Source organism: Nerophis ophidion, linkage group LG24 (genome assembly GCF_033978795.1).
Source record: "Nerophis ophidion isolate RoL-2023_Sa linkage group LG24, RoL_Noph_v1.0, whole genome shotgun sequence".
Taxonomy (NCBI): domain Eukaryota; kingdom Metazoa; phylum Chordata; class Actinopteri; order Syngnathiformes; family Syngnathidae; genus Nerophis; species Nerophis ophidion.
Window position 1 is genome coordinate 26,710,073 of NC_084634.1, and position 15,081 is coordinate 26,725,153.

Consider the following 15,081-nt stretch of genomic DNA (forward strand, 5'->3'; position numbering starts at 1 on the left):
GGTCTTACAGTCTGCTTGTCGGTTTTACCTAATCCCCATGCACCCAATGAGGAAGGCAGACTGTGGCGGGACAGCACCTAATTGGCTGGGGGCTGCCCAGCTTAAGGCGGGCAGTAGCTGTCCAATGAAATTCAAGGATCTCTCCCACCGTCGGAAGCAACCCCTGGCGCTATGCTCTACGCCAATCGAGCATTGTAGCTTATAACCGGTAGACTGTTGCTTCCCGTTTGTTGTTTCCACGCTATGACACGAGGCTGGAGTGACCTCTCCAGGGCGCAAGCCAGGGCAGAGTAGTATGGAGGTCAAGCTGTTGCCCATGCAGCAGGACCCCCCTCTTCACACTGATGATGGATCCAAAGGAGCAGCAAGAGCTGGTACAATTTGGCACCAACAGTGTCGCAGGAGTTGCCAGTGCACCGCTGTAGCCAGCAGTGGACCACCTTAGGGACTCCGTCTCCTGATTTTTTCCTCAGGGTTTACTCCCGAAGCCTTCCCCAAGAAAGGTATACCACAAGGCAGTGGCGGTTTTGGATTGGAGTTTACCTTCTCCTAGATGGGTCACCTTACTGGGCTAACGGGTCCCATCTACCCATGCGGCAGGTTGTACTGGGTTACATTTTACCAGTAGCAGGGATAAGACCTGACCTGACATGTATACATACATACATACACACATACATACATACACATGCATATGTACATACACACACATATATATATATATATGTAAACAAATACATACGTACATACATAAATGCATACATATATATGTATATGTATATATATGTATATATATATATATATATATATATATATATATACACACACGTACATACACGTACATACATACATAATCAAATACATATGTACATACACATATACGCATACATACACATATACATACATACGTAGATACATATATACACATATATACATACGTACATACACACAGTATATACACATATTTACATACATAAATATATCATTGGATGTGGAGGCTAAAATGTTACACACCAAGAAAGAGCAAGACAGAAGAAGAGTGACAGTCGGTACACAACACGGAAGAGGAGGGCGGATCAATGCCTTATTTGGTGGTGTGGATACCAAAGTATGTATCGATACAGGAGTAACTTATTCATTAATTTTATTCTCTGTGAATATAAATATCATTTTGTTAATGTTTACAAACTCTGAAAAAAAAATCACTGGATACAGGAGGACTTTAAGGGGAAAAGTCAAAATATTTAAAAGTAGTAGACAGTAGTTTTATCTTTTGTTTACTCATTGTGTTTTGATCCAACCATTTTATGCAATACAAGAGAATACTACACTAAATACTATGTTTATATTGTTACACTGACAACAGCACTCACTAGAAATAAATTGAAATACTTTGACTTAGTACATGCATGCTCACTCAAATACATAAAACCTGATGGATCACTGATCACTACTGAATATACAGAAAGTCACCATCATAGTTTAAAGGGGTCGGATTAAATAAGCTCTGCTTCTTCCTACTCCTTTTCAGACAAGTGTCACAATCCTCACAACAAGCAGAGCTGCTTGAGATGTGAAGAAGAATGCATGCAGAGCAGTGCCAAGTGTTCTTGATGTGGCACAAACCATGTCGATGCTCACCTAAGGAAGCAGACGTGACCTGCGTCTCCACCTTCACCTCAATGACCGCCAACATGATGGTGCTGTTGTGGCGCTTGGACAAGGTGCCCACGATGGCGTTGGCCGTCTCCTGAATCAGACTGTGGTCCGCGAGATCCTCGGGCTGGAAGGACTGGAAAGCGAGTCAGACAAGATGGAGGAGTTGGGAATCAGCAATAGTGACATTTTATCGTCCCACAAATATAAATGAAGTGATCTCGAAAGGTTGTCAAAGGACGGTGGTATTCAACTGCCGGCCCGGGGATGACACCAGACGGGCACACCCGCTAAGTCCAAAAACTTGGAAGAGACTGATATCTTTGCAGCAGATCCTTAAAAAGGCGCGAGGACGGTCATATAAAGTTTAAAGGCCCACTGAAACCCACTACTACCGACCACGCAGTCTGATAGTTTATATATCAATGATGAAATATTAACATTGCAACACATGCCAATACGTTGGTTTACTAAATTGCAATTTTAAATTTCGCGCGGAAGTATCATGCTAAAACGTCGCAGTACGATGACACGTGCGCGTGACGTCACGCATTGGAGAGGACATGTTGTTCCAGCACCATTCCCGGCTATAAATCGTCTGTTTTCGTCGTATAATCCCACAGTATTATGGACTTCTGTGTCGCTGAATCTTTTGCAATTTGTTCAATTAATAATGGAGACGTCAAAGAAGAAAGCTGTAGGTGGGAAGCGGTGTATTGCGGCCGCCTTTAGCAACACAAACACAGCCGGTGTTTCATTGTTTACATTCCCGAAAGATGACATCCATCCATCCATCCATCATCTTCCGCTTATCCGAGGTCGGGTCGCGGGGGCAACAGCCTAAGCAGGGAAACCCAGACTTCCCTCTCCCCAGCCACTTCGTCTAGCTCTTCCCGGGGGATCCCGAGGCGTTCCCAGGCCAGCCGGGAGACATAGTCTTCCCAACGTGTCCTGGGTCTTCCCCGTGGCCTCCTACCGGTTGGACGTGCCCTAAACACCTCCCTAGGGAGGCGTTCGGGTGGCATCCTGACCAGATACAGAGATGTCAAGTGAACACAGTTGGATTGGACCAAACACACAAAGTACAGTCTATTATGCAGTGATCATTTCGAAAGATCGTGTTTCGAAGAGGGTCCCTTGCGAAGGGCAGAGATGGGCATCACCACCGCCCGTCGACTGGTGCTGAAGAAAGGTGCGGGGCCGACTTTCAGGTTGTACAGGTACGACCATATAATCTCACTAAAACACTATTAACACAATAAGCAGATAAGGGATTTTCCAGAATTATCCTAGTAAATGTGTCTAATAACATCTGAATCGCTCCCACTGCCCTTGTCTTTTTTTTTTTTTTTTTTTTAATCTAGTCCTTCACTTTCACTTTCCTCATTCACGAATCTTTCATCCTCACTCAAATTAATGGGGAAATCGTCGCATTCTCGGTCCGAATCGCTCTCGCTGCTGGTGGCCATGATTGTAAACAATGTTCAGATGTGAGGAGCTCCACAACCCGTGACGTCATGCGCATATCGTCTGCTACTTCCGGTACAGGCAAAGCTTTTTTATTAGCGACCAAAAGTTGCGAACTTTATCGTCGATGTTCTGTACTAAATCCTTTCAGCAAAAATATGGCAATATTGCGAAATGATCAAGTATGACACATAGAATGGAGTTGCGATCCCCGTTTGAATAAGAAAATCTAATTTCAGTAGGCCTTTAAGTACCAATGATTGTCACACACAGATCAGGGGTGTCCAAACTTTTTGACTGGGGGGGGTCGCATTGGGTTTAAAAAATTCGGCTGGCGGCCGAAAGTATTACACAAATACATACAATTAATTTTGGTTTATTTATTTTGTCAGAGTAAAGGAAGCACACGGCTGTTCTTAAGGACCTTCTGCAAAAAAGCTAGTCAAAGATCCTCTTCACGACAGGACTAAAGTGTTTTTAGGAATCTGCTGCAAAAATTTGAGTCTAGATTTTTCTTTCCCCAGACCTTGCGGGCCAGCAGTAAAATAACCTAAATGATGAGAAAGAGAGGACTTAAGATGCAACCTTGAGGAACACCACTAGTAAACTAAAGAAGTTGAACAAATAATTACTGGCTGTATATGATGTAAACAAGCTACGGCATCACCTTAGTAATGCTATAAAGGAGAGGACTTAAAGAGATGCCTTGAGGAACGCCACAGTTAAAGGCCTACTTAAATTAGATTTTCTTATTCAAACGGGGATAGCAGGTCCATTCTATGTGTCATACTTGATCATTTGGCGATATTGCCATATTTTTGCTGAAAGGATTCAGTAGAGAACATCGACGATAAAGTTCGCAACTTTTGGTCGCTAAAAAAAAGCCTTGCCTGTACCGGAAGTAGCAGACGATGTGCGCGTGACGTCACCGGTGTGAGGGCTCCTCACATCCGCACATTGATTACAAGCATAGCCACCAGCAGCGCGAGCGATTCTGACCGAAAAAGCGACGATTTCCCCATTAATTTGAGCGAGGATGACAGATTCGTGGATGAGGAAAGTTAGAGTGAAGCACTAGAAAGAAAAAAAAAAAGGCGAGTGCAGGTGGAGCGATTCAGATGATATTAGACACATTTACTAGGATAATTCTGGAAAATCTCTTATCTACTTATTGTGTTAATAGTGTTTTAGTGAGATTATAAAGTCATACCTGAAAGTTGGAGGGCTGCGGTGACCGCCAGTGTCTCAGAGAAGCCAATGGAGGAGCCAAGATGACAACTGCTGCAGGAGGACGCTAACTCCGCACAAGTCTCCGGTAAGAACCGACTTAACATCACAATTTTCTCATCCATAATTTGCTGGTTGACATGTGGTAGAGAAACATGTTCGCTAAAGCTTCACAACAAGCAAAGAAACACCGGCTGTGTTTCGGTTGCTAAAGGCAGCTGCAATCCACCGCTTTCCACCAACAGCATTCTTCTTTATAGTCTCCATTATTAATTGAACAAATTGCAAAAGATTTAGCAACACAGATGTCCAAAATACTGTGTAGTTATGCGATAAAAGAGATGACTTTTAGCCGTAAAAATGTCCGCTCAACCAATAATGTTACAAACACACCATCATTCTGCGACGTTTTCAACAAGAAACTCCGCGGGAAGTTTAAAATTGTAATTTAGTAAACTAAACCGGCCGTATTGGCATGTGTTGCAATGTTAATATTTCATCATTGATATATAAACTATCAGACTGCGTGGTCGGTAGTAGTGGGTTTCAGTAGGCCTTTAAGTAAATCACAAGTTTGGACCTTAGTGTTTGCTAGCAAGGTTAAAATGTCAATGTAAGGCTTTTTAGTGTTTTTCTAGTGGTCCAAGTTCCTCCAGCACTCTGGTGTTTTTATGATCTGAAATCGGGGGCCAGTATGGTGTCATTTCCGGGGCCGGATTTGGCCCCCGTGCCGCCAGTTGACTACGCCTGATTCAAACATTTGGAAAGCGTCTGCTAATCATATCTAAATGACAAGCCCAGGATGCGATGGCGTGACTTACTATGGCCACTTCCACAGCGTCCTGAGTGGAACGAGACAAGTCGCAAAGCAGCAGGAGATTGTGGTCTTTGGCCAAAGTCCGGGTGTCAGGAAGATACCTCAGCTCAAAGCAGATGTTCTCCACTGTGGTCCCCTGAGAAAGTATTCGTCAGTGATGATAATAATGATGTTGAGACGGGGAAATACGAGTGTACGTTTAAGAACTCACTGGCGGGACTTTGTCTTTGTTGAAAACCAAGGTGACGCGGCCGCAGTTGTTGTCCAGGTGCCCGCCGTTCGGCTGGCACTTGGTGCTGGTGGTCTGTGTGAGGGCCAGCGACGTTCTACCCACCGAGCAAACCCCCCACTGATGGCAAGGAGGGGCGAAGCACGTCAGGTATCTGTGGGGAACACACTTCCGTCCGGCAGGGCAAGACTGCGCCGGCTGGTCCTGGTCTGACGACGGGAGGCGGCAGGGCCGGCGACCGCACAGCACCTGGGGTCAAAGGGTCAAATGGAGAATCCCGATCTGATGTTGACGTCACTATAGCAGAGTTATTTCAATATTCATGTGAACAACTTGAATCAATAATAAAATAAAGAACATATTGCAATATAACCTTAATTTCATTTTTATACGTGCAAATATATTTTATAGAATATGCCACATAGAAAACTTATGTACCATGTCTACATATGTGTATACACAAACATACACAAATACATTTACATTAACACGCATGCAGTACTGACCAAAAGTTTGGACAGACTTACTCGTTTCAACGCGTTTTCTTTATTTTCATGACTATTTACATTGTAGCTTGTTACTGAAGGCATCAAAACTATGACACCTGTGAAGTGAAAACCATTTCAAGAGACTACCTCTTGAAGTTGAACGATGTGATCAACTTTAAAACTGCTCAAATTATGTTTAGGGCATCCCAAAACTCTCTACCATCCAATATACAGAACCTATTCCATGATAGAGATGATCACCATAGTTACAGTTTAAGAGGAAACAACAAATTATATTTGCCTAAATTTAGAACCACTTTAAAATCAATGTGCATTTCAGTGCATGGAATCAGTCTGTGGAACAACTTAGGGGACGAGTTAAAAACGTGTTCTAACATGATTCAAATTAAAACACTGTTTAAAAAAGAAGTACTGAAGAAGTACGACGAGGAAAGAGAGTGATGCCCTCAGCACAGACCGATGGGAGAGAGGTGTATGGTCAGAGTGTTTGGGCCCGTGTGTGTGTGTGTGTGTGTGTGTGTGTGTGTGTGTGTTTTGTCTCGTCAAGTCTTGTCTCATAGTATTGTTAGTGTACAGGAGTTTTTCTTGTTTTTGTTTATAGAGTATTGTTCTTGTATTTATATTGTTTAGGTTAAACGTGGAATGAGTGAGAGGGGTTGGGCTATTATAAGCAGCTACTTCATCCAACCCCTTTTCAAGCCTTGCATAAATATCGCTGCCAAAATGTAAAAAAAAAACAACCTGTGTTTAGTTGTACAGTGCAGGTTTGAAATAAATATTTCAATTCAATTCAAAGCTCATGGAGAGAATGCCAAGAGTGTGCAAAGCAGTAATCAGAGCAAAGGGTGGCTATGTTGAAGAAACTAGAATATAAAACATGTTTTCAGTTATTTCACATTTTTTTGTTAAGTACATAACTCCACATGTGTTCATTCATAGTTTGTAAACAGTCGTGAAAATAAAGAAAACGCATTGAAGGAAATGTGTCCAAACTTCTGGCCTGTACTGTACATAATACATACACATAAATACATACACATATATACAGTCGTGGTCAAATATGTGTATGGTATATATGTATGTATGTATGTGTAGATATGAAAATGTTTATATATGTATGTATATGTGTAAATATATATGTATGTACCATATTTTTCTGACTATAAGTCGCAGGTTTTTTCATAGTTTGGCCCAGGGTGCGACTTATACTCAGGAGCGACTTATGTGTGAAATTATTAACACATTATCGTAAAATATCAGATAATATTATTTAGCCCATTCACGTAAGAGACTAGACGTATAAGATTTCATGGGATTTAGCGATTAGGAGTGACAGATTGTTTGGTAAACGTATAGCATGTTCTATATGTTATAGTTATTTGAATGACTTACCATAATATGTTACGTTAACATAACAGGCACCTTCTCAGTTGGTTATTTATGCGTCATATAACGTACACTTATTCAGCCTGTTGTTCACTATTCTTTATTTATTTTAAATTGCCTTTCAAATGTCCACCAAAAATGCGACTAATATATGTTTTTTTCCTTCTTTAATATGCATTTTTGGCCGATGCGACTTATACTCTGGAGCGACTTATACTCCGAAAAATACGGTATATATGTGTATGTATGTATGTATATATATGTATGCATGTATATACAGTCGCAATCAAAAGTTTACATACGCTTGTAAAGAACATAATGTCATGGCTGTCTTGACTTTCCAATCATTTCTACAACTCTTATTATTTTGTGATAGAGTGATTGGAGCACATATTTGTTGGTCACAAAAAAAAATTCATGAAGTTTCGCTCTTTTATAAATGTATTATGGGTCTACTGAAAATTTGACCAAATCTGCTGCGTCTAAAGTTTACATACAGCAACATACATTATCAGTTTTGGTGATGTATAAAAGTTACAAGCAAATCAAATTAGCTTCATGGCATGGCCTCTTAACTTCATGTGAGTGATTATGATTGACGACACCTGTTGACCTTTCTTAGCAAATTTAAATAGGGCTTATGTGATGCAGGCATTAGACTTGGTTACAGACGCGACAATGGGAATGTCGAAGGAACTCAGGACAGATCTGTAATAACTAATCATTGACTTGAACAAGTCAGGAAAGTCCCTTAGAGCCATTTCAAAGCAGCTTAAGGTCCCAAGAGCAACTGTGCAGACATATGCTCGTAAGTATAAAGTGCATGGCACAGTTTTGTCACTGCCACAATCAGGAAGAAAACGCAAGCTATCACCTGCTGCTGAGAGAAATTTGGTTAGGATGTTCAAGAGTCAACCGAGAACCACCAAAAAGCAGGTCTGCAATGAATTGGAAGCTGCTGGAACACAGGTGTCTGTCTCCAAAGTCAAGGGTGTTTTGCATCGCCATGGACTGAGGGGCTAACATGCAAGAAGGAAGCTCTTGCTCCAGAAGAGACCCCTTAAAGCTTGTTTAAAAATTGCTGCTGACCAAATGGACAAAGACAAGATCTTCTGGAGGAAATTTCTGTGGTCAGATGAAAAAAAAATGTTGCTGTTTGGCCACAATACCCAGCAATATGTTTGGAGGAGAAAATGTGAGGCCTTTAGTCCCAATAACACCATCCTACCGTTAAGCATGGTGGTGGTAGTATAATGCTCTGGGCCTGTTTTGCTTCATATGGAACTGGTGCTCTACAGAGAGTACATGGGACAATGAAAAAGGAGGATAACCTCCAAATTCTTCAGGACAACCTAAAATAATCAGCCCAGAGGTTGGGTCTTGAGCGCAGTTGGTTGTTCTAACAGGACAATGACCCCAAACACACGTCAAAAGTCGTAAAGGAATGGCCAAATTAAGGTTTTAGATTGGCCTTCCCAAAGTCCTGACTCAAACCACATTGAGAACATGTGGACAATGCTGAAGAAACAAGTCCAGGTCAGAAAATCAACAAATTTACCTGAACTGGACCAATTCTGTCAAGAGGAGTGGTCAAAAATTCAAGCAGAAGCTTGTGGATGGCTACCAAAAGCGCTTCATTGCAGTGAAACTTGCCAAGGGACATGTAACCAAATATTCACATTGCTGTATGTATACCATTTGGTCACATTTTTAGTAGACCCATAATAAATTCATAAAAGAACCAAATTTCATGAATGTTTTGGTGAAAAACAAGTATGGGCCCTAATCACTCTGTCACAAAAAATAAGAGTAGTAGAAATTATTAGAAACTTAAGACAGCCATGACATTACATTCTTAACTTTTAGACTGTACGTATATACCTTTATTCGCCGACTTGTGATTAACAAATAGCATGAGTAATTTCACCGCATTGCATCTTTTAAATGCCTCTGGACATCAAATTTAATGCTTTTCGATGCCAATTATGGCCTTCATTTTTGCAAAATTGAATGACTTTCAATCTCTTTTAATGGTCCGCAGATATACAGTATTTCAACTTAAATACTTCATCGGTGTAAAAAATACTTTTTTGTTGATGTGGCGGCCATTTTGATCATTGTATCTATCCATCCATCCATTTTCTACCGCTTATTCCCTTTGGGATGGCGGGGGGCGCTTGTGCCTATCTCAGCTACAATCGGGCGGAAGGCGGGGTACAGCCTGGACAAGTCGCCACCTCATTGCAGGGCCAACACAGATAGACAGACAACATTCACACACTAGGGACCAATTAGTGTTGCCAATCAACCTATCTCCAGGTGCATGTCTTTGGAACGAATATATTAAAAAATATGTTCGAAGACGAATCATTGCGTTCATATTAGTAATAACATTTCAGATATTAAAAAAACCCGACATGAAATCACACACTACCTTTGTGCAGTCCACTTTTCCGTTGCTGCAATGGCAGCTGTTGCACTCTTCCTCCCAGCGGCTGCCGTGAGGAAACTGCAGATCGACGTACTGACAAGACTTCCCGATACCTATGACTTAACATACAGGAAAACAGCCATCAAATATAATAATAATAATAATAATGATAATAACACTACAAATCCATTAATCATAGGTATTATTATATGATTAAAATAAATCCATTTTTCTACGGCTTATTCCCTTTTGGGGTCGCGGGGGGCGCTGGCGCCTATCTCAGCTACAATCGGGCGGAAGGCGGGGTACACCCTGGACAAGTCGCCACCTCATCACAGGGCCAACACAGATAGACAGACAACATTCACACTCACATTCACACACTAGGGCCAATTTAGTGTTGCCAATCAACCTATCCCCAGGTGCATGTCTTTGGAAGTGGGACGAAGCCGGAGTACCCGGAGGGAACCCACGCATTCACGGGGAGAACATGCTAACTCCACACAGAAAGATCCCGAGCCTGGATTTGAACCCAGGACTGCAGGACCTTCGTATTGTGAGGCAGACGCACTAACCCCTCTGCCACCGTGAAGCCATAAAATAAATCAACAAATATTATTTATAACTACAAAATTAAAATTACTACTACTCTTATACTATTGTAATAATTATTAATGTAATTATCATATTAATAATGTCTTAATCAGGCCTATGCAAAACTCCAATTAAATTTCATAAAATTGAAGTAAGCTTTCAAACAGGAAATAGATTTCAAATTGAAAGAAGTACAATAAAAAAATGCATGAATTAATCATTTTAGCGTGTTCCGGAAGCATGTTTTACAGCATATTCCATACTGTTTTACATATTACTGAGAAATATTGATATAAACCTCACGCACTCTTTTTATGTTTTGTGTATAATACATGGTTTTTTTTACTCTACACTTGACATTATGTTTTAATAAAAGCACATTTTTTAATCAACAAACAATAAAAACATCCTTTACAAAACATGACTTAATTTGACGTATTTCATCCATCCATCCATTTTCTACCGCTTGTCCCTTATCGTGAGGAGCCTATCCCAGCTGCATTTGGGCGGTAGGTGGGCTACACTTTCAAATAATGGAAAATAGTGAAAATATACTTAATTTCCCAGAATGCTTTACATACATATACATACATACATACATACACATATGTATATATATATATGCTTTAATGCTTTTTTTCAAAATGTATGCCATTTCTGTTTAATTTTAGTGTTTAAAAACTTCCATCCATCCATCAATTTTCTACCGCTTGTCCCTTTTGGGGTCGCTGGTGCCTATCTCAGCTATAATCGGGCGGAAGGCGGTGTACACCCTGGACAAGTGGCCACCTCATCGCAGGTCCAACACAGATAGACAGACAACACTCACACTCACATTCACACACTAGGACCAATTTAGTGTTGCCAATCAACCTATCCCCAGGTGCATGTCTTTAAAAGTGGGAGGAAGCCGGAGTACCCGGAGGGAACCCACGCAGTCACGGGGAGAACATGCAAACTCCACACAGAAAGATCCCGAGCCCGGGATTGAACCCAGGACTACTCAGGACCTTCGTATTGTGAGGCAAATGCACTAACCCCTGTCACACCGTGCTGCCCTGTTTAAAAACATATTTTCTTTTTTTTTTTAATGAGCCAAAGTGACACATTCTTCCTGTTACTTGGCTGTACGGTAAACTCTTCTTTATTGCTATTAAATTAAGGAATTTCCGCAAGTGTGGAATAATTAATCATAAGTCAAATATTTTCCAAGCTAGAGCATAGGCAACCTGTTAAATACCTTTTAAATATATTTTAAAACAACATGAGAGCCCTCGGAATATACAAAATAACATTGACATAGTCACCTTTACACTCTTTTAATCAAATATAGTAATGCTGCCTGAGGCTTAGACAATCTACTGAATACTGAACAGTATGACTGCGAATCTTTGGGTGTCCCCCGATTCGATTCAATATCGATTCTTGGGGTCACGATTCGATAATATATCGATTTTTTCGATTCGATTCTATTCTCGGTTCAAAAACGATATTTTTCCGATTCAAAACGATTCTGTATTCATTCAATACATGGGATTTCAGCAGAATCTACCCCAGTCTGCTAACATGCAAGCAAAGTAGTAGATGTAAAAAAAAAAAAAAAAAAAAACTTTTATAATTGTAAAAGACAATGTTTTATCAACTGATTGCAATAATGTAAATTTGTTTTAACTATTACACTACTGAACAGCTTGTTTGGATTGATTTGATCGTTTTTACTGGCCGATGCTATTGTATAATGGATAGTTATAGTACATTTAGACATTTGTCTGCTGGGGAATGATTAATTTAGGCCAAAAATACGTAGAATATGCATTTGACAAGACATGACTAATTGCAATTAATTAATGGACAAGATTAAATCGATTGCATTTTAATAGGCAATTCACCTAATTACAGTTGAAATTCTTCAAATGTATTATTTTGAAAACATTTTTAATTTGGTACAAACATGCTCTAAATATGAAGACCTTTGAAAAATGAAATATTTATAATGATAACAACACAAAAGTATTTACACTCTTGACATCTGACTCCAGTTCTGCCAAGTGGACAAACGCAGCGGAAGCCGTTGATCTCGTCCACACAGGTGGCGCCGTAGGCACAGGGTGATGACTGGCACTCGTTGATGTCTAAAAGAAATGTAGAAAGTCAGACTTAATGTTTATTCTTCTTCCTCCAAACACGACGAGTTGAGTTTATACCAAAATGGATACATGGATGATACAGCAGAGGATTGGGAGAATGTCATGTGGTCAGATGAAACCAAAATAGAACTTTTTGGTATAAACTCAACTCGTCGTGTTTGGAGGAAGAAGAATACTGAGTTGCATCCCAAGAACACCACACCTACTGTGAAGCATGCGGGTGGAAACATCATACTTTGGGGCTGTTTTTCTGCTAAGAGGACAGGACGATTGATCCGTGTTAAGGAAAGAATGAATGTGGCCATGTATCGTGAGATTTTGAGCCAAAACCTCCTTCCATCAGTGAGAGCTTTGAATGGTTGACCAAATACATATTTTCCACCATAATTTACAAATAAATTCTTTAAAATTCCTACAATGTGAATTCCTGGATTTTTTCTTCACATTCTGTCTCTCACAGTTGAAGTGTACCTATGATGAAAATTACAGACCTCTGTCATCATTTTAAGTGGGAGAACTTGCACAATCGGTGGCTGACTAATACTTTTTTGCTCCACTGTAGTACCAAATATGATTCATTAGTATCACGGTACTATACTAATACCAGTATACAGTACAACCCTATACTGTTGATATTATTCATTTTTGTTAGACTACTTTTGGATTGATTTGTGTCATGTTTGTGTGTCCTCTCAATTGCTCTGTTTATTGCTATTCTGAATGTTGCTGGGTTTTGGAATGGTATTAATATTGTCTTATTGTGTATTATTTTGATGGATTGATTGAAAAAAAACAAAAAAAGAAACTGGATGAATAAGAATTCTTTTTTATTTTACATTTTTTTGTGCACCCCCTATAAATAACTTGTCCTTTCATAAGACGTGCGGCCATTGTCCTCCGAGATTCCCGCAAACAGAAAGCTCAAATTTAAGCCGGACAGAAAAGGTGAAGACTTTCAGACCAAAACAAAGGCGAGAAGAAGAAGAATTTCAGGGTCACTGGTTAATTTGTCTCCTGTGGGCGTTTGTGTGACGGTGTGAGTACAGAGGAGGGGTGACCTCTGACCCCAGCGGGACGTTTAAGGACGGGAAAAAAAAGGGTCTAGAGGGCGGCGTCGTCTTGGCTCTTGCATGTCGGCGTTTTTGTGTTTGAAGCGCGCGGCTGAGTGTGTTGCATAATGAGGCCAGCCCCACGTCGGTACTCACTGATCCTGCAGTCGGGACCGGCGAACCCGGGGGCGCACTCGCAGCGGAACCAGTTGACTCCGTCCACGCAGATACCGCCGTTATAGCTGAGGGACAGGGAGACATAAAAGATGATTAGATGAGGGGGCGTAAAAATAAAACACATCCTTTCCAGCTGCAACAAAGCACAATGTGTGTGTGTTGGGAGGGGGGGCTTTGGGGGTTACAAAGCTCAGTTCAACTCATCAATACAAGCTTCCACCTTTCAGATGCTAATAGGCGTGTCCACTGCCTCCCCTCATCCAACCCAGCATCCAGAAAGAAAAAGGACTTATGCACCCCCCACTCACCCCCCTGCATTCACCACAGGGTAGTTGCCATTACTCCACCTCTCCCTGTCCCATTCAATTCCCTGCCCCGCCAGATTCCCCTTTGAGGCTTGATTTAAGGACAACTTCCACTCCTTTTCGGGAGTCCCTGCATCCCCCCTTTGCGAGCCTGTGTGAAGTGTGGTGGAGGAGGGAGGTAGGGTGTGGGAGGTTGGACTACAGTATGAGGCAGGAAGCGATACGCACCATGGATGAGGGTTGCAGTCGTTGATATCTGTTAAAGAAGCACAGGGGATATTGCGTGAAAATCCTCGCACCGCGTCACACGTTTAACCACGCAAGTTTGACCTTGATTTAGCGATAGAACTACACACGTGATGTACTGAGTACTCAAAAGTGCCAAAAAGAGCTTTTGGCAAGCCTGATATAAAAACGTACTTTGGCTGCAGGTGGGACCTTCCCAGCCCTCTTTGCAGATACAAGAAAAGGTGTCTCCTCCTCCCACGCAGGTTCCACCGTTGGAGCACGGACTGGAGGCGCATGTGCTGTTCTTGGCTGGGAACGCATCATCCAGAGAGCAAAGAGTATTTTGTCAGAGAGGAAAATTTAGAAAAGAAAAAAAAATGAAATCACACCCATACTGCATTGACTTCAGCAAGCTTATTTCATCCATCCATCCATCCATTTTCTACCGCTTATTCCCTTTCGGGGTCGCGGGGGGCGCTGGCGCCTATCTCAGCTACAATCGGGCGGAAGGCGGGGTACACCCTGGACAAGTCGCCACCTCATCAATCACTTTCAATCACATTTTGTAATTTGTATTATCGTATTTTTCGGACTATAAGTCGCAGTTTTTTTTTCATAGTTTGGCCGGGGGTGTGACTTATACTCAGGTGCGACTTATGTGTGAAATTATTAACACATTACCGTAAAATATCAAATAATATTATTTAGCTCATTCACGTAAGAGACTAGACGTATAAGATTTCATGGGATTTAGCAATTAGGAGTGACAGATTGTTTGGTAAACGTATAGCATGTTCTATATGTTATAGTTATTTGAATGACTCTTCCCATAATATGTTACGTTAACATACCAGGCACC

At 41.1% G+C, this 15,081-nt stretch overlaps 1 protein-coding gene across 2 annotated transcripts in view; it reads right to left on the reverse strand.

Annotated features, from left to right (window-relative positions):
- Positions 1–15,081, reverse strand: part of jag2b (jagged canonical Notch ligand 2b) — a 188,770-nt gene that overhangs the window by 11,111 nt on the left and 162,578 nt on the right. For both annotated transcript variants that reach the window (XM_061886391.1, XM_061886390.1), the window contains 8 exons: positions 14,415–14,531; positions 14,223–14,250; positions 13,669–13,754; positions 12,335–12,448; positions 9,726–9,841; positions 5,379–5,645; positions 5,172–5,303; positions 1,642–1,792 (listed from right to left, as the gene is read on the reverse strand). In XM_061886391.1, the coding sequence (XP_061742375.1) occupies positions 1,642–1,792; positions 5,172–5,303; positions 5,379–5,645; positions 9,726–9,841; positions 12,335–12,448; positions 13,669–13,754; positions 14,223–14,250; positions 14,415–14,531 (1,011 nt within the window). The remainder of the gene's footprint in view (positions 1–1,641; positions 1,793–5,171; positions 5,304–5,378; positions 5,646–9,725; positions 9,842–12,334; positions 12,449–13,668; positions 13,755–14,222; positions 14,251–14,414; positions 14,532–15,081) is intronic.